The sequence below is a fragment of the Grampus griseus genome, assembly GCF_964374135.1.
Source record: "Grampus griseus genome assembly, chromosome: X".
Taxonomy (NCBI): Eukaryota; Metazoa; Chordata; class Mammalia; order Artiodactyla; family Delphinidae; genus Grampus; species Grampus griseus.
Genome location: NC_138999.1, coordinates 101,309,491 through 101,330,793, shown reverse-complemented (window position 1 = coordinate 101,330,793; position 21,303 = coordinate 101,309,491). Strand labels below are relative to the sequence as shown.

Genomic DNA, 21,303 nt, shown 5'->3' with positions numbered 1-21,303 from the left:
AAACTTGGACATAATCCAGCGCACACACACACATCCAGAAATGTCCGGTAATACTCTGATACATCTAGTTTACTAGAAAAATATTCTTTCAAAATTTTCTGTAGATACTAAATATTAGATTCCTCCTGTTCAAAGGTTAAGGTCAGTAATTTTTCCCATAAAAAGCCCACATATTTCCCATAAAAAGCACATAAAATAACTTTTATTACACCGCACACAAGTGAGAGATCTATAAGAAAACTGAAGTTAACAGGTAGATATATTTAAGTATTGGTAGTTTATCTCACTTTAACAAAACCTTTACAAACCAAAATGAGAACTTCAAAAGTTCAATTTTCATTTCAAAAGTTTTTATTATAGGATATTTTAAAATCAAATATTTTTGACACACTTAAATATATATGATTAACAAAGCTTCATTGAAATAAGAAATGTGCTTCTTACAAAGCTGAACAAAAATATAACTTTAATGGGAGAAACTTCCTTCATCACCTAATAGCATAAAAAAAAACCTTTCAACATATTCATACTAATTAAAAATGCAGTAAATCTTTGATTTTGCAGCATAGTTTCTGAAATTGAAGACAATGTCTATCAATGATATTATTAAACTTAAACATGAAAAACAATTTCTGAAACAGCTCCAAAATAAAGTCTAAGTTAAACAAGTATTGGTATTCTACTAAAAAACAAACAAACAAAAACCCACATGGCTTATGGATCAAATACTTATTTTTAGTGTGGCTTGCACTCAGGTTTTGAATATAAAAGCAATTTTAAGGTTAGTATTTCAGCAACTTATACAGATAGAATATTTTAATTCATTATATCCTGTTTTCTGTAAGAAAGTTATTTTCATGCACTCGCTATGTTGAGTTTATACTAACGAACCTCATATTTGAGTATAAAATAATGTGTGACTGAAGCCTTCTCCGGTCCCTGTCCATTTAGCATTTTAATTATAGTAGTTTTCCTTTTGCATCTAGGGTATTTGTGTTCAGTACCAATGCACTTTAGTATCTACACAACATTCATTATTTTTAAAATGTTACATGGCATCAAAACATTGCTCTGGTCACTTTGCAGGGCAGTATAGGAATTATTTTTTCTTTTATAAACTCTGACCTGATCCAGTGATAACTTTCAGACACCTAAGGTAAAATTTCATTAGAATAATAAGGTCATAACTTCCCAAGGTAGGTGCTAATCACTGGGATTTGGATCTGATGACAATAATTACAGTTTATCCAAAAGTTGCTCACTAAGTTTCCAGAGGAAGCAAAATGTCAAATCCTTTATAAACTCTGACATAATAATACTGCATTCAATACAATTTCAGTGAAATGTAAAAATATGCAAGCAATGCAACATTTTATTAATAACCCTCTTAGCTTGAGTTTGGAACTTGCTAAACCTGACTCTCTAATTTAATAATGTTGAGAACAGTATTCATTTACTTAATAGAAATAAAATCAATCCAACAGAAGATGCATAGCAGTAGGCTATTTTTAAGAGATTTTGATGCAACATAACTGTGGGTTTTCTGTCACAGGTGTTGGAAGTGAGCATTCTACCTAATGATGTTACCTAGTGTTAAAAAGAAATTTACAGTAATTCTTTACAAAGTCCTAAAAGGATTTTAAAAAAATCAGTAGGAAGGGAATATATATTTTTTTCATGTTTGAAGGAAGTAAGAATAATTTAGACCAACTATCTCATTTTACATGTGAGGAAAATAAGGTCAAAGAAGGTTAAATTAATCCATTCATTCAACATTTACCTACTGCTTACCTCGTACCAGCACAGTGCTAGGCACTGGGTGTAAAGTAGTGAACAAAGCAGACATAGGCCCTCATCTCCTAGAGCCTATGCGAAGATCAAGGGCCTAATAATAATTAGGCGTAGGACCCAAGTCTCTTTGCTGATTCTAGCAACACATGCAGCCTGTCAATTTACCCTAATAAGTCTAATATTCTTTCCTGGTTTCACATGGGTAGGTAGCCGGTCAAATGAAACTGGCCATTTACTAAAGCCTTACTTATCTAGGAGTGCCACCACAAATTCCCCAGGGAAGCCTTGGGGAGGGGGTCCCAAAGACTGAAAGGGCACCATGACACCAATCTCGAAGTAGAAGGGCTGTAAGTTTAGCTACATAGTAAAAGAACATGAGCTGGAAATCAGGAGACCTGAGTTTTAGTTCTGAATCTGCTAGTAACAATGTATGTGACCATAAAAAATATTTTGGGGGAGTTTTTCCAACTTTTAATTATGGCTATTTCAAACATGTACAAAATTGGGAGAATAATATTATCAACCCACATGCACAACATGTTGACCATGGTCAATAGTGATCAATATCAATATCCCTCCCTCCACTCCCCTGCCAGATTATTTTGAAGCAAATCTCAGGAACTATTTCATTTTTACCCATAAAAATTTCAGTACATATCTAAAACATAACCACAACACTATTATCAAATTTAACAATTCCCTATTATACACAGTCAACATTCATATTTCCCAGATTGTCTCAATTTTTTTTTTTTTTTTTTTACAGTTGGTCCATTTCAATCAGTATCCAAATAAGGTCCTTGTGCTATAATCAGTTGATATGTCTCTTTCAATGAGTAGGTTTCCTTTCTTTTTTTTATTTCTTGCAGTTCATGTGTTGAGGAACTAGGCTGTTCATTCTGAAGAGGATTTTTTAGGGCAGTGAAACTAATGTGTATGATACTATAATGATGGATACATGCCATTAGGCAGTTGTCCAAAACCATAGAATCTACAACACCAAAAGTGAACCCTAAGGTAAACTATGGACTTTGGGTGATTATGGATGTGTCAATGTAGGTTCATCAATTGTAACAAATGTATCACTCTGGTGGGGGACGTTGATAATGGGGGAGGCTATACATGTGTGTGGGGAAGGGGTATATGGGAAATCTCTGTACCTTCCTCTCAATTTTGCTGTGAACCTAAAACTGCTCTTAAAAAAAAGTCTTAAACAAAGACACTAGGTTGTTCATCCCCTAGAATTTCTCATTGTCTGAATTTCGTTGATTGCATCTCCATGGTGACATGTCAAAAGAAGTATTTTAAAGGAGAACATGCAGAAGAGATCGGAGGGATGGAATGGGCACACATCCAAGGAAAAGTACAAAAACCTATAAGAACAGTATCAGAAAAGACTGGTGCTCAAAATGTGCGAGGATTTAAAAAAATACCAGAGACAGAGTTTTTCATTATTTTAATTTATATTCAGAACAACAAAAAGAAACTGCAGTCTGGATATATGTGAATGAATAATATAAAGTAAAAGCCTGCATCAATTCTTTTTTTTTCCAATTAAGATTACTGATAGTTAAACCAGAAAGGGAAAAACAAATTATAGAATGAGGAAATTGAATCCCAGAGCATTCAAGGAGATAAAAGTACCTAGCTACTGTAAATGATTTCAGTTCTCCTGTCCCAAATTATATCCCAGCATACTCTGAGAATTTATAGAGTTCAATCTCTAAAACCTCTGAAGAATCAGAGATGGAAAAGGATGCTAAGGAAAACTCTGGTAGTCAACACTGGAAAGTAGGTAGATGCTACAAACTATAAACAGATTCACTTGATGTCAATGTCAAGCAAAATTCTTAAACACATTGTGAAATGGTTTTAGGGCCCTAGGCGTGGGGAAAAGATACTCATTTAAGAGTCAGTAAGCACTCACAGAAAGCCAAACATGCAAGATTAACCTAATTTCCTTTTTTGATAGGGTTACTGGCCTAGAATATAAAGGGAATACTGTACACACACAAAAAATCTGGATTTACGCACTAAATTTTATAATTCTCTCATGATATCCTTTTAGACAACAAAGAGATGTAGGCTAGAATACACTTAGGTGGGTGTGTAACTGGTTGAACATTACTCAAGGTGTGATTAATGGATCAATGAAAAACCATAAGGAAATATTAAATAATTTTTATTGTACTCTATCCTACTTGATGTTCTGTCCCACTTGACATTTCAATGTCTTGAATGAGGAAACTGATGGTATATCTACCAAATTTACAGTTGGCACAAAGTTGGAGGGATAAGGAATATACTGGCTGACAGTATCCAAAAATATTTCAACAAGTTAGAAGGATGGGCCAAATCTTAACAGAATGTAATGTAATAGGGATAAATGTAAAATGCATGATTGGGGAGATATGACTTAACAACAAATCATGTGAAAACATTTAGGTACTTTTGTTGATTGCTCAGACAGTAAAGGCTGTGATATGACTACTGAAAGAGCTAGTGTGATCTTAGGCTGAATTAACAGAACTATTATGTCCAGGGCAAGGGGAGTGGTAAATTCTACTCTACTTCCCACTGATAGATAAGAGCACGCTTTAGAATATCGTGTATCATTGGGATACATTTTAAAAGAAACACTGAAAAAACAGAACATATCCAAAAGACAGAAACCAATTTGGTGAATGTTCCAGAAACTGAGTAGAATGATATAAAGAACTAAGGATGGCTAACCCAGAGGAGAGAGAAATGAACGCCTCTTTACCTTTTGGATTTTGGATTTATTTTGGAAAGTACAAGCAGTGAAACTTTGCATATAGGCTAATATTCTCACTGAAGCCTATGTTTTAACTTTTAAACTGTTATTCTATATTTGATATGTACAAGAGTATAATGTAGCATATACATGTAATTATGAAGCACAACAAATAAAATGAACTGTGACTCACTAGGTCACCTGAGAATGAGAACAGCATCAAGACCAGGGCAGCTACTGTCTGCCCTATTCTGCTGCTTTTGCCTTAGAGGGAACCACTAGCCCAGATTTGACTTATTGTTCCCTTACTTTTTTATTTTTAAAATGCCATGTATCTCTAAACAATATATTGTTAAGTTTTGTTATTTCTGAGCTTTGTTTTCAGGAATGCACTTACAAAGAAAAAAAGAGTTGGATTCTTAAAATTAACATTGCACTCAAAAATCTCGGTATTCCCAATCAGAGTAAAAGGCGATCCTTGTCACTGCATACTTAGTTGTATTTAAGTCTCACAACTGTGCCCATACCTACTAGTCTCCTTTTGCTTCTCCCCCACCTAGGGTTGCCAGATTTAGCAAACATAAATATAGGCTGCTCAGTTAAATTCCAATTTCAGATAAACAACAAATCTATTTTTAGTATGTTTATCTGAAATTGGGATTTAACTGGGAGTCCTGTATTTTATCTGGCAACTCTGCCCTACCCCTAAAATAATTAGGTGGACAATTAATTCTATGATCTGTCCGTGTGTGATAAAGGGACAAAGTGGGAGGAATTGTATGGCCAATGTCATTGTATAAATATTAATCTAAGTATTCAACAGCATTTACTGACTGGGGAAAAAAATTGCACATGTGTGAATTTAGTCAAAGCTTTTCCAGACAATGCATTCAGTGGATATGCCCAAATGCAAATACTGTATATATGCTATTATGTACATTTTTCAAAAACACTCAGTGAAACAGAGTAGTAAGGTCTATTAACAGCTTCATTATTTTGGCTTAGATTGAACCCCTCAAAAAAACAAAAACAAGATGGCTACTGTAACAAACTGATAAATCTCTAGATATGTAAACTGACTTATAACCATTATTTATAAAAATATTTATATCATTTGTCTTCGTGTTAAAAATGAAGTTAACCTATATAGGTCAAATAAAGATCAACAGCCAACTTTCTGGATAAATATCAATTAAAATTATGTTGTCATTAAAAATGGATCCGGTTACTGTATTTACAAAGTCATTTTAGGACACTTCACTTTATAAAAGGGATATCAGAAATATTTCAGATACGTTCTTTTTCAATAAAAAAAACTGATGAGCTTTCTACAATATGAGGTAGAACTTGCTTTTCAATTGTCTCAACATCCTCCCACAACCTGAAGCACTAATGGCTCCTCAATTTGAATGGCAGTCAATACAAGTGTGTATTAAGAACTCGTACAGATTAGATTCCCCAAATAGAAGCCAGTTGCATTTCCTTGCCTGTCTTACTGCAAAACCCACATTTTGAAATCAGGTATAAACATGGCTGACTACTCTAATAGTCTAACTTGGTTTTTCAGAGCTTCAGCGAGTGGTTTCTCTCCAGGCAATCATTGAATCATCTTTTCCATCTTCATCACTCATGCACTATGGCTTTAGGGTAATCAGTGCTTAAGTCTACTTTAAAAAAGAACACTGCATTTCTGTAGTTTCAAACAGTCAGATCCCATAAGCCATCCTACCTCTAGTTTCTCACCCTTTAGCTATAGACAGATCCTTCTGTCTTTTGGGTTTGGTGTTTCTCTTACCTCTTACCTGAGGGTTATCTGAAAAACAAACACAACCTGTAAGCCTTCTGAGAACAGGGTGGAAGGAATGTGCAGACTAAAGCTACATTTGCCACCTGCTTCATAGTCAACTAAACAAGTAGGAACTCGAAGACCCACTACACAAAATATAAGAGTGATCTCACATTTAACATTTCCATTTCCAGACTACTCATTATACTGGGCGAAAAGAATATACCAAAACAATTGGGCAACACACAGAAAAACGGACTAACAAGGTCTTCTTTTCTTTTTTTGTCAGTAAGAGGACTCACATTTTAGGTTCTGAGGAAAAAAAGATGGTTGGCTCTGAAGAAGCCTCTTGTCAGGGTGCAAAATTCCTGACAGACTCCTAAGGAGGTAAAAAAAGAGTAATGACATGGAAGGAGGAAGCATAGAGTGAGTCAGCTGGAATAAAGCTGGTGGCTTGGCAATCATTTTTCTTATAGAAGGTGACTACCAAGGGTTTAACAGAAAATTGTCCTATAGCTTGATTTTGTTTTTATCCACCTCTTTTTGCCTTTGCCATCAGGAAACTATAAAAGTAAGATAAGCTTAAGCAGTACATCAACAAACTGAATCAAGCAGAGCAAAGAACAGCTTGCCTGTACAAAGATTTGGGATTCTAAGGTCCTTGAGGTGAACAGGAGGTGAGCGCAGATAAGGCCCTAGCTAGTCATTAAAATAAGCAGGTAATTAAAGGGTTTTGATTTCTAAAGCCCAGCAAACTGAAATAGGAAGATCTGATGGCAAACTAAGACCAACACAAAAGTGCTAAGTCTAAACTAGTAATCAAAAAGGTTCTGGTGCTCACAAAACAAGGACATGAGGATTTCTTCCCCCACTTAGGCCAGGCAGGAAAACAACAAAAACAAAGCAAAAATCAAAAACAGAACCAAACCTCAGGTTGAAGAAAAATTAAGAACAGTTCAAATTTAGAGAATAAGATACCATTTTATTTTTTAAATCTTGCTCTAGGTGCATAATTTTTAAAAATTTGGTATGCAGCATCGTTCACTGGAATTAAAATGTATATACTGATGTGTATATATCACTAATGAATGTATTTATTAATTAGTTACATTGTTATGGCAAGTTTTACTAGATTACATGCTAAGCATAAAACCCCCCACAGAAGGGGGTTTCCCTTGATACATGGCAATACTGGTTTATTAACAAGATTAACAAAAAATGGAGAATATAGTTATGACAGTTATCTAATAGGGAATTAACTGAATCCTCAAGATGTGAATTACTACTTTTATTATCCTTTGAAAGACCATTTTAGGTTTTAAATACTATGAAAGCCAAGAAGCAGAATGTGTCTAAAATACCTAATGACTATTTTACCATTGATATTAATAGAAATAGATGGAGAGAAAATTTGGCACAATGGCTCTCTGTTTTCTCAATATAGGTTTTGTGGCAACATTTTTAAGTGATCTATAATGAAATCAAAGGAAACTTTATAATGAAATATAATTCTAGTCATATAGAAAGTAATTAAAGCTTAAAGTAGAACTTAAGCAGCTTTATCTTGTCTAAAATGACAAGCTGATTTTTCCAAACTGATTTATGTAATTCATGTAGTTTTACGCCATATTCCTGAAAGAACAGCTTGATAATCTATTTATTGACAAAATAAACAGAAAAATATATCAGCTCCCTGGGCCTACTCAAGAATTCTAAACTAAAACCATTCTACCCTGCACGTTTACAATCATTCAATAAATACCCACATTCAAGCAGTAACTCCAGGGTAGGGCAGCTATATCACAATGTCCCAATTTGTCAAAGTGGGTTAGATGAAAGTCACATCTATTAATGATTTAAAATAATTTCTAGTAAAATTGCAACAGAAACAGATAACTAAATTTATGACTGTCTGGAAAAGTCAATACTAATGGAATTATGCTAAATCACTTTGTAACTTACTTTTTAAAAAGTAAACAAGATGTTGGGCTACAGGCCACTTTACAGAAGCTTTATCAAGTTAACGTGCTAATATGATTTTGTAAGTTATCTAAAACACCCAATGGTGTACTAATCTTTTTTTAAAATTTCTATTTATTTTTGGTTGCGTTGGATCTTTGTTGCTGCCTGTGGACTCTCTCTAGTTGTGGCGAGAGGGGGCTACTCTTCGTTGTGGTACACAGGCTTCTCATGGTGGTGGCTTCTCTTGATGCGGAGCACGGGCTCTAGGCACGTGGGCTTCAGTAGTTGCAGCACACGGGCCCTAGAGCGTGCGGGATTCAGCAGTTGCAGCGTGTAGGCTCAGTAGTTGCGGCACCCACGCTGGCTTCAGTAGTTGTGACTCAGGGGCTCTAGAGTGCAGGCTCAGTAGTTGTGGCGCACGGACTTAGCTGCTCCACGGCATGTGGGATCTTTCTGGACCAGGGATTGAACCCGTGTCCCACGTGTAGGCAGGTAGGTTCTTAACCACTGCGCCACCAAGGGAGAACCTGTCACAACCCCCCTTTTTAAAAAATTTAAATAAATCAATTCTATTATCAATGAACTGATTATTCAGACTTTGAGATTCTTTGCTTTTCTTCTTTTGAGTTCACTACTTATCACCAAAGATGGGTAGAGGAACAAAAATTCAAACTAAACCATTTATTTTGTTTTTTAAATTACAGGAAAAAAATTACTGTTATCTCTGATAAAAGGTTTGATGGGAAAGGAAGTTGTAAACTAATGACTGAGCTGAGGTTTTGGTGTAACTGGTAACATTTAATTATTCATGCTTTCCCTCAATATCATGAATAATAGAAAATTGGACATATTTCAGTAATTAAGCACTTTAGGTTATAAATTCTACTTCTATGCTTTATGTATCTGAATTTCTACTTCTGCATTCTGTAACATGTATTAAAAACTTCATAAATATTCTAGAAAAATCTCAAATTACCCAGAATGCTTACCTACATAAAACAATCTGTAGGCCAAGTTTATTATTAAAGAGATTATTCATCCTTATTTACATCTTAAATAGGAATTACTGAGAATGTAATTTTTCTAATTAGCTACTAGGAATGTATTTTTCCCATTAATTTGATAGCCAAAAGAGGTCTGATTAGCTGGAAAATATTAAAAACTCCCACATGCATTCATTGTGACTGCTAGAAAATACCTTTGAAGGGGAAGGGAAAAAAAAATAAAGAAACATTGTGTTTCCAATTAGTGGCTTGTAGCCAAAAATATGAATCAGAGTTATACAGCAAAAAAAAAAAGGAAAAAAAATGTGGCGTAACTAAACAACTGACAACAATCTACAAAACAATTACAGAAAAAAAAAATCTGTGCTCAAGACTTTTTGATGAGGCACAGAAGCCCAAATCAGCAGTGTCTCACATCTTGAGGGGTTTTTCCCTTAGGAACAAAGAACATACCCTTTGAAATGCAGTTAGCAGTGTCTGGGATTCCAGCTCTTTCAGTAGCAAGGTCATTTTCTGACCTAGCTACCGTACCATAATCAATTCCGTCAAAGCTTAAAAAGAAAAGCATAAAAAATACTGCTTTTTGTTGTTTTCAACAGTGAATTATACATACCCAAATGGCAGGAGAGTCAGCCTCATCATTCTAATAATTCACATTTAAAATATAACATCGAAAAATGTTTATAGTTTAGAAAAGTGAAGCGGGAGGAACCTAATGTTTTACATCTCCATTCAAAACCATCATCTAATTACCACAAATTAGTGAAATTCCACTTTTGCTGGCTGACCCCCATTTATGCTGAGCTGTTTTTTTATTTGCAAAATTAGCATAATAACTGCCCTACCTAGCTCACAAAAATTGTCCTATCTTACAGAATTGCAGGATAAATCAGAAGAGATAATGTAAATAAAAGTACTTTGAAAATGAATGCCCAACATTAATCAAGAGTATGGCATTACCATTCTTTGCATGTTTAACAACATGCAGTACTATATTATTTCTTTCTTATTGGGAATACATTCATTCCTGGAAAAAAGAAAGTTGGTAACAAGGAATTGATATGACTGCACGATAACTGGCAACACTTCCCAAGGCTTCACTGTTAACACTTAATATTTACTGAGTACAGGATGTCCCCAAGTTATAAAGGTCCCATAAATCCAAACCACTGTCCTTGTCTCAGCCCCCTCCATTTCTTCCCTTCACCCTTATAGGAACTGTATAGGTAGGGATGGGGGAAGGGAGTGAAGACTTCAGAGAACCAGGAAGTTCAAAAGTAGAAGAAATTGTGAAGAGAAGTGGAACACCATAGAGCATCCTATCGCCACCTAAACCTTTTGTAGCTGCTACACATCAACTGCAGACATCTCCTCTCTACGCTGGGAAGTAAGGCAAAGGTTAAAAGTCAACAACCAGGAGCTATGACCTGGGATAAAAATAGGCATAGTAAAGTTCACTTAAAGGAAAAAAGACTGATCTCAGTCATTAGCCTTAATCTCTAAAGCCAATCCAATAAAGATAAAATACCAATTGCAAAATATTGACAAACCCACTCACTTTCACTCACAAAGGTACTAGTTTTATCAAACTACCTATTCATTCCGCTCACCTAACTTCTGCTAATCCAATGACCTACCCCACCTGTGACACTAACCAATCCCACTTACCAATGCATCTGCTATATCCAATTTAACCTCCCACTTACCAATGCATCCGCTATATCCAATTTAACCAATCTTTCCCTTATTCCTTCCCAAAGACCCACCCATTCATTATATTTCATCCATCACTGTTCCTTCTCAGTTGTAAGGAACAGCAAGTCATTATGCTGGGGAATCTCTGTACTAATGTCCTTGAGGTAAGCTAGGAAGGAGAAAGCTGGGGGTGAATGGGGTGGAATTGGGGTTGGGAGGAAACCTTCAAACCACCTGCCATTTGGGTAGATAGGTATATTTTAAAATAATGATTTTTTTAAAAACCACACAAATTGTTAATAGTACTGCTAATAACTAGAAAGATAATTTCCTCAGTCTCCCAATTTAAATAAAGACTTGCAGGAACAAATTTAAAAGAGGACTATGGACATTAAGTTCATCCATGGCTAGTCTTTCCAGTTCAAGAGCAATGCCAGAAAGAACACTCCTACCTCTTCTCTTGAGCCTACTTAGTAACCAGGATGCCTGCTTCTGAGAAAGTGGGTTTGAATACAGCTCTATATTCTATTTATTGGTCCTCTAGAGAGCTTGACCTGTGGTTCATAAGAATGCCCATGGTTCAATGAGTCTGTACTGGAATAGTCTACTACAATTAGTAGTGAGTGGTCAAGTAGGTTTTAAACAGGTATGGGTTGCTCTGTACAGGCTGCCTACTGGAAAACATTGTTAAAGTTTTCTGTCAGTAGTTTCCAAAACTTTTATGCTTCATCCTTGGCCCTTTTTGAAAAAAATTTTATCCTCCCCTCCCCCTTCTTTTTAAAAATTTTAAGGATTAGGATCCTGCGGATAAAGTAAAACCTTTTCTGCTCTTAAGCCTATTTATACAATGAAAATAAAGTTCTCCTTGGGGCATCCTCAGAATTTGGTAACCAGAGTTCTGAATAGGATAAACTAATATTAAAATGAAACCATTTGAATATGATTTAAATAAAAATTCAAGCCAGGAAATTTTAATTTAATCATTTCACAAACTTACAAGCTCACTACATAATATTCTAATTCAGAAAGACAAACACTTTTTGAAAAGTACACACAATATCTTAAGAGAATTCTACTTTGATATATATATATTTTTTAAATGCTTAACCAAATGTGGTTTCACTTTTTGTCTTTTAAGACTGCTATAAATCAATTTACAAATATGTAAGAACTATCCTTGCCCGAACCATGTGCTCCAGCTCGAGGTTTGGTAAAACAAAACAGACTGAGTTCCTGGCGAAACATGGCATAAAATGCAGACAGCGGTTCCAATATCTTCTTGCCTGCCTTTTAGACAGGGATAGCCAACATAGCCCAACTTGCATCTCTCCAGCCGCCCCCACCAGGAGGCATCAGCAGCACTCCCCAAGAGAACGTCCTGTGGTGACAGAACATTCTAGATCTGTGCTGCCCAAAGCAGTAGCTGTAACAATTACTTACGTTATAGTTGTGTACAGAAACGGATACCAATATTGGCTAAATGACTAAAAGATTAACCACCTCAGTTAAACTGAGATTAATTATGCATATTTAGAAGTTATTACTATACCATACAATATTAACAAGCATGAGCACCAAACATTAACACAAACACTAATACATAAACTACCAGTTTATATATCCTAAATATTTCTTCAACATCCTTATTTTTAGCAAAACAAACATATATATAACTTAAAACTATTTTAGTTGTTTGAATTCTGAAGTTTTTAAGAGATAAAAAAATAGAAGGACACGGGCTTCCCTGGTGGCGCAGTGGTTGAGAGTCCGCCTGCCGATGCAGGGGACACGGGTTCGTGCCCCGGTCTGGGAAGATCCCACATGCCGCAGAGCGGCTGGGCCCGTGAGCCATGGCCACTAAGCCTGCGCGTCTGGAGCCTGTGCTCCGCAACGGGAGAGGCCACAACAGTGAGAGGCCCGCGTATTGCAAACAAAAAAAAAAAAAACAAAAAAAACCCAGAAGGACATAATAAAGACCCATACAACTATGCAGTCTTTACCTTTCTTTTCCCGTTTATTCAAAGGCTGCAAAAGAAAGATAACCTCTCCTATTAAATTTCGAAACTGTTTTCTCAAATTAGAATGAAAGGTCCAAACATTCTTTCTACAACCTACGGAAATCATTTTTGTTAGAGGTAGTTATGGTTATTTGGTAGTTGCTGATGAATCAAGGTACTTTTAAGTCACTTCACATTTGCATATATTTCTTAAATGGTCACTCTTGATCTTGAAGTTTATTCTAGCTGATATGACAAATGGATGGCCACTGGATGCCAGTGATGTAATGCATTCAATCTTCAAGACAATGACTAACAATGGAACTGAGAAAATTAGTATGAGAAAAATGTTGCCTAAACATGTTCCTGTTAAATTCTGTATGTTTAAAATGTTTGGAGACAAAAAGGTTTTGTGGACTTAAAACCGACTGACACTAATGGAATGCCAAGCTGTAAACTGCCAGACAGCTGCGGCTGGTAATAAAATGCTAAGACCTGAAGAGCTTTAGCAGAACCTGATTATATGGTAATCCTAGTATCTGAGAAGGCAAAAGAGCTAGAAGAATAACTGATAGGTTGGTTGCTATAGTAACCAAGATAAATTTGTATACTGAATGGGGGAAAACATTGGGGTTGCCATCAGGTATGAGGCCCACATTATGTCTTATGTGCTTTTTCCACAATCTTGAATCACGAGATGACAGACTAACACAAAGACTGCTCAGTTTGAAATAAGAGAATAGATAAGGTTCCGCTCTGAAGAGTAAGGAAAGCACCCAATTAAAGGTTTAGCTTGTTAGCAGAATAATATCTGACAGCTAGGGGGGAATAAACCTTGTGAAAGTTTGTAGAAATTAGCTTAGCTCTGGGTAGAAAACAAATGTAGGTTAATTATCAATTCAGGTTAAATACCTACAATTTTTATTATTTTAAATTTTGTTTGAGGTAATTCTTATAGGCTATTAATCTCTTACAGAAAGGGTTGTTTAATTCACTGTGTAGGCATGTACCTAAAACAATGCTAAATAGTATGATTTGTCTGGTCTCAGTTACCCATGCCCCAGAAGCAGCCTTAGAACCTGGTCTCTCTATCTCGGCTGCTGGGGCTACCTTCACCACCTACTCCATCTCCATCACCTCCTCCACCACCACCACCACCACCACTCCTTTCCTCCATACCCCAGGAAGTAATTACCAGGACTGCAGGCAGAGTGTGAGGAGGAAACAAACAGCCTCTTCAAGGTGCTTGCCCGGCAAATTCACCTGACTTTGTCAAAATCAAAACAATGAACCAAAGAGAACACATGGATTGTCATGTAATGTAAAGGTTACACAAGTCTCAAATATCAACAATTAGAAGTTATTTTTTGTTCTGTAGGATCACCACTGAATGGTCAACATCCTAAATCTAGGTTTTTAATATTTTTAAAGATCAAATTTTATCTACCCTATTTTACGAAGTAGGTTATCATAAGAACAGAATAAAGTTTTCAGTTTACAGGAGTTTGTACAGATTCAAATTGAGCCCCCAAATTGCAGTACTGGTTCGGACTGTCCCGCCTCAATGGGTCACCAAACTGACAGTTTGAGGCCACTAAATTTAGAGCCTGAATTTACTAATTAATATGCAGAAGGTTTCCCCCCCACTTCTATATGATGCTACATGGGTGTGATAAAACAGCATATGTAAATATATTTCTATCATCCACAAAGCCAATAGCAATCAAATATAATCCATGATTAAATACAATTTATGCTTAAATGCCAACCCATGAACAGTCATTTTTAAGGACTCTTTCCTTAAGTAACCCATAGCACACAAATACCTTTTTAATTGAAACTTGTATCGCTTTTCAATTCAGAGAGAAATGTTTCTGATGCCTAAGTGAGAAGCTGAGTTTTCAACAAAGGCAGCTATGCAAGTTTTTATTTTTCAGACCAAACAATTCTTTGGGGCAGGTGGATCTCAGTTCTCATAACTTAAAAATCAAGATTTTGTCACTACTCCAATCTAAAATAATATACTGTGACTCCAGGGAGATCAGCTCGGTGCTTTGTGACCACCTAGAGGGGTGGGATAGGGAGGGAGACGCAAGAGGGAAGAGATATGGGGATATATGTATATGTATAACTGATTCACTTTGTTAAAAGCAGAAACTAACACACCATTGTAAAGCAATTATACTCCAATAAAGATGTTAAAATAAATAAATAAAATAATACACTGTGACTGACAGTAACAAAACAAAACAAATAACCATCCCTGTTCTTAGATTAGCTATTCTGTCACCGTTTTTCATCCTGACTTGGAGAAAATTAGTGGACAAAAGTTAGGATCCTAGAACAGTCCATGTCCTCTGACAGAAAGGCATGAAAGAAACAGAATCATGGTAGATAGCAGCTGACCATCTTAGGAGTCCCGCTAACAGAGTAAGTGCCGAAACCTACAGCAGGGATACCTGGCAACACTTCCCCTCCTTCTGCAGACAAGGCATCACGGTATAAATGAAGAATCAGGAGACCTGGGTTCTAGTTCTGAGCTTGCCACTAATCAGCGATGTGTCACTTCCCCTGTCTGAGCCTAGGTTTCTCTTTCAGTTAAATGGAAGGGCTGGGCTAAATGATCTCCTGTCCCTTCCTACTCTAAAAATGTTACCATTCTAGCCTTCCTTCCAAGGCCTTTTTAATTGAAACTTGTATCAATTTTCAATTCAGAGAGAAATGTTTCTGAGGCCTAAGTGAGAAGCTGAGTTTTCAACAAAGGCAGTATGCAACTTTTTACTTTTCAGACCAAACAATTCTTTGGAGCAGTTTGATCTCAGTTCTCATAACTTAAAAATCAAGATTTTGTCATTACTCCAATCTAAAATAATATACTGTGACTCCATGGAGATCAGCTCGGTGCTTTGTGACCACCTAGAGGGGTGGGATAGGGAGGGTGGGAGGGAGGGAGACGCAACAGGGAAGAGATATGGGGATATATGTATATGTATAGCTGATTACAAGTATAGCCAAAATACAAATATTTTGGTTGCCAACACAAAAATAAAGAATGCTCAAAATGTCACATTTAATTTTATAACATGTTTCAGTGCCAGCCTTTAGTAGGTGTATGTATAATCCACACAAATTAGCAGGAACATTCATTTCATATATAATTTACCCAGTAAATATTTAATTTCAAATCTATGGGTCTCGAATCATGTACCCAATACCATCCAGTCTGTTAAACTCTCCTCGAATTAAAGATGAGGAAATGAAATGACTCATAGTCCAGGGCTTTTTTCTACTATACCAAACTTCCTCCTCCCTTTCCTGCTTTATCAAAAGACAGCATGATAGCAGAAAAGAACTCTAGACTGTGAAACTCATCTGGATTCTAGTCCTAACTTTGCCATTAGTTTGCTGTGGCACCTTGGACAAGTCACTTTACTTTTTCCAGGCTTTGGCTTTCACAACATTTTACATGAAGAGCTTAACTAGATGTCCCTTCCAGCTGTAACATGCTATGATCTTATAACATTCCTATCTGACAAAACAAGATACACATTCTTGAAAGAGAAAGTGGGAATTTCTAGCCAAGAGAACTGAAAAGTTTGTGCTGCTAGTTCTAAATATATGCATCAGTTCAATTTAGCAAGTTGGTCCTAAAACATTTTACTCCAGCACCTCTTGGAGGAGGTTACCCTGTGTACACACACACACACACACACACACACACACACACACACACACACACACACACACACACACACACACACACACACACACACACACACACACACACACACACACACACACACACACCCCCAGGATGGGGCAGCTATGATGTACTAGAAAAAATACTGGAGTAGGAGTCCGAAGAACTGGTTTCAAATCCCAGCTTTCACTTATAAGCTGTGTCTCCTAGGCCAATTCATTAACCTCTCTGAGCCTAAGGTTTCTCATTAAAACGGAGATAAGAATAAGGAAACCTGACTTAAAATACCAATCAAAATAAAGCATTATAACTGATGTACACTGCAAAGCTGTACAAGTGGAGATGATCTGCCACTGTGTTATAGTAGGGTGCATTCGAATCAAGCCTTTCTATAAACAGCTGGGCTTATTTTTAACTTATTAAATTTGCTTTCAAAGAGTAGAATAACAAAGTTGAAGACACCACTGGAGGGAGAAAAGAAGAAATAAATCAATTTTAGGAAATGAATTGTTTACCTGGATTCTGCTGATTAACAAAACACGAGATTACTCTCAACAGTCTACTCAGTTTACTACAATTTGGTGAAATGGTCTGTGTACTCTAGAACGCGCAATGCAAGGAACATTTCTTAAAGTGCCCAAACTCAGTCTGTTAACCTCTTAGAGTTTGTATGGTATGCTACTCCAAGTGTATCTCAAGGGAGAGAGAATACTTCTAATGACCAGATATCTAGTGATACCATGTGTTTCCACAAATCAAGATTTCTCACTGCATTTCTAGGTTGTTAGTTACCCAGCCAAGTCTCCTCACAGTACCTTATGCAAAATGACAAAAACTGTCACAAAGGACAGAGGAAATGCTAATGATGCCAACCTTGTGCAGTCCTCCCAGTACAGCTAGTTCTTTTCAGATGCAATTCTCCAGATGAGTCTAATTCTCTTCCAAATCCCCTCACTAACGCAGAATGGAGCTGAAAAATTCACAGACTAACAGTTTTATCCACAGAGCTCAACACTCTCAATATATAGGCAGGTTAGAGTTAAAATCAGAAGGCTGGGTCCCAGGAGATGTTTTTACTTTTCACCTAGCATATCAAAGGATCAAAGTGCTTGAGAAACTATATTATCCCACGAGGGAATAAGTGACTCTATCAATTCTATCAAAATGACTCATTCGGTTTGGATACGTTAAATAACTCCAAGTTCTGCATACTTCCTCCCAAAGTAAGCACTGTGTGAAGTTAAATTTGCTAATTCCAAGAAAAGAAGGAGAAGGGAATAAACATAGCAGTTCTTTCTCTGTGCCAGGTCCTGGACTACTAGGCAGTTTACACAGGTCCTGATGTAGCTGTCCTTCAAACTTAAATTTGTTATATTCATTGAAAAGGAACAATATTCACATAGCTCTAAATTGATTAAATCATATATGTCGACGGTTATTTCCCTTCCCCCTCCACGCACGCGCACGCGCGCGCGCGCGCGCGCACACACACACACACACACACACACACACAACAACAACAACAACAACTAAAGGATTAGGTCTCTTATTTAACCTGAATTGACAGTTCATAACTTTAAAGGGAATACCACAAAGACAAAATTTAATTTCAGGGGGCTCCAATGTACTTGGTAATCCAAGTGAATTTTCTATCCTCTAACATCTAGCTATGAACTTGTTTCATATATTGAACTTGAAGGAGATTCAATGCCATCTCAAGATTGGCCATTGCAGCCCCCAAATCCCATAACAGTGATTTGAAGGTTGGTGGAAACACACTCATCAGCGATCTACCAACGTAGAAAGTTCTCTCTGATTTTGTTGCTGTAACTTTTGAGGTATATATTATATATAATACATATTAGGTTTTAGAACGACTTCTAGAATGTACAGATAACATTATCTGCATTAAGATATTTCTTCCACGGGTAAGCTTGCAAATTGAAGGCAGCTGACTCCTGGAACCATATTAGTGACTTACATTAACAGACAAATTTTACCGATTTTCAAGTTCTTATAGCATGAAAATGTATTTCACTGCCTCTAGTTCCACACAAGCCCAGTAGAAGAGTTCGGTGAAACCGCTTTAAACATATTCCAACTTTGAAAAGCGGAGGAGTGGGTAAGTAGAAGTCCCAGGCAAGCGAAGCATTCCAACTACTCTATTTCCTACTCAGAATCTCCCATATTAATCACCACTAAAACATCTTGCAGAATTAGATAAAGAGCACAAAGCTGTGGCTCTCCTTCTAACCACAGATTACTCAGCACTTGTTTGTATCTCTGTAGTCGGTTGTGCACATTTATGTCCGGCTACTCTTTTAAGACCGCATTCTCCCTAATGGCAAAGGACCTTGTCTTCGATTTCCTTTGCCTCACGGCAAGGTGCTATTTTAATAAAACACCGTGGATCTAGAGTACATCACCTAGAGGACTTTCCTAAGTAAACACCCAATCTTCCCCCCCACTCCGCGCTCCGCTCCTTTTCTTTCTGTGCAACGAAGAGAAGGCAAAATAGGGAGAGGTACAGCCACCTCTGAAACGAATAGGTAAGTTAGCGGCAAAAGAAAAAAAAAACTGGGCACTGTAATTTCTCCTGTTGCTGCTCCTTTAAACTATGGCCCCCAAGGCTAAAACGGATGTTTCCAAAGTATGCTCTGAAGCCCACAAATACAAATCTCCGGCTCTCAGGTTCGTAAACTGTCCCACCTCTTAGAAAGCTGGACAAGACAAGAAAGGAACACCTGGGGCCGTTCACCAGGGAAAAGAGGAGGGTTTGCCCGAAGTGGCCAATCGCCCTCCCCCGACTCTCTCTTAAGTGCCCGAGGGAGGCGGAGAGGAGCAGCGGTGGTGGACACAGCCGGCCCTGGGAGGGGTGTAGGGGGGAAGGCACGGGGGAAGGCACAGGGGAAGCCGGGGGACGGGGACGCCCGGCTTGTGGGCCATGGCTCCGGTTACTTACCCTACAGGGTAGCCGCCCCCTAGGTGCACATCTTCAGGGGCATCAAAGAATTCCTCTGTGTCGCTTTCCGACGCCATTTATAAGACACACCCGCGGGTGAGGGAGCCGGCGCCGCCTGGAGGGAGGGTGACTCTCGTCTCCTCCTCGTCGTCCTCCACCCCGGCGAGGCCGTGGGGAGGTGGGTCCCGGGGAAGGATGAGGAGGGAGCAGACGATCTGCAGTAAGGAGCCGGACAGTGGCAGGGGGCCGCCGGCAGCTGCCGGACTGAGGGAATGACCAGCAGTGCGGCCGCCTGAAGAAGCGCCGGTGGGTTCAGGGACTGTTGCTGCCGCCGCTCCCGGCGATAGGTGTACGAGGAGAGCGAGAGAAGAGGCGGTGGCTCTCCTCAGTGGGGGACGGGGGGGGCACGCCGACGACAGCAGCTCCAATTTCTCCCGCAGCTGCAATTACAGCAGCTGGGAAAGCTAGTTGCCCGCAAAATACGGACGCTCACCAACCCTCGCGAGATTTCAGGAGAGGCCAGTAAGGCGTGGGCGGGGCGAAGAGGAGGCGGGGGCGGTTCCTGGGAAGCAGCGCTCAGATTTCTTGTACTCGAAGAGCCTATCAAAACGGCGCAAGCGCGATGAGGGCGTTCGGTGAGGGCCGGAAGTAGCGGGGAAGGGTGGTGATGAGCGTCCTGAGGGGAGGAGTCTAGAACCCGCGCAGGAGCGGCGAGGTTCCCCGGCCTTGTGAGAGCGCGCCCGACGTAGGTGGGGTCCAGCAGAGTGTTCTACCCACTAACCCTGCAGTTCCAAAGAGGCATTTTTAGAGGGGAGATTTGGGGTCTGCTTTTTTTCTTACAAGGAAATGCTGTCGGGAAAAGTTAGCATTGTGGTTTGAATCTACTTCGTTTTAATTTTTCCAAGCGCGGAATATCCCACCCTAGGGAGTAGGGAGGTCCACCTCCTCTAGCGTTACGGGTATAACCCGTCTTATTTACTACAAGCTCTCTAATTGAGATCCCTAGATACGATCCTGCCGGCCAGAGGGTGGGGTCCAAGAGAGATACGTGGGGAGCGTGATAGTTGCATGGAGTAATGATGGATTTGTTACTGGAGCTGAGCCACTGTTGGGCCTCCGGTTACTTTCTCCCTACAAATACGCATTTTTGCCCACACTTAATGCAAGAGAAATTCTTACATACTGCCCAAGATGTGCGTCAGCCAAATGGTAAATATATATTGAGCAGATTCCGTTGCAAGGCTAAGAGCTGGTAACTTAATTCTAATCCTCGACTGCCCAATGTCCAGTGATGAAAATAGAAAGGTGCTTTTTAAAAGACCAAGATGGTCTTTCTTAACGCATCATGGACCATCAAAGTGATAATACTGACTTTCTATGGGATTGGGAGGCACATTTACTTTTCCCACTGCCATGACAGGAAGGAAGGCGGTCTGATCCGTTTGCAGCCTCAGTTGTTGCTCAAGATGGTCGCAGAAAAGACAAGTGGGACCAATGGCATGGCCTCAGGCTGGAATGGGGCTCTAGATTACTACGGAAAGCAACCAGGAAAAGATCTGGAGTTGTGTAAAACCAAATGCCATAGATTGTGTATTCTTTAACACCCTAGAAGTTCAGGGAAAACGCTGCATAATGAAATAGGGTAATATAT

At 38.4% G+C, this 21,303-nt stretch overlaps 1 protein-coding gene across 2 annotated transcripts in view; it reads right to left on the bottom strand.

Moving 5' to 3' along the window:
• Positions 1 to 20,113, bottom strand: part of WDR44 (WD repeat domain 44) — an 81,106-nt gene extending 60,993 nt beyond the window's left edge. For both annotated transcript variants that reach the window (XM_082680651.1, XM_082680650.1), the window contains exon 1: positions 19,653 to 20,113. In XM_082680651.1, coding sequence (XP_082536777.1) covers positions 19,653 to 19,729 — 77 coding nt within the window. In that variant the 5' untranslated portion in view covers positions 19,730 to 20,113. The remainder of the gene's footprint in view (positions 1 to 19,652) is intronic.
• Positions 20,114 to 21,303: the final 1,190 nt, after the last annotated feature.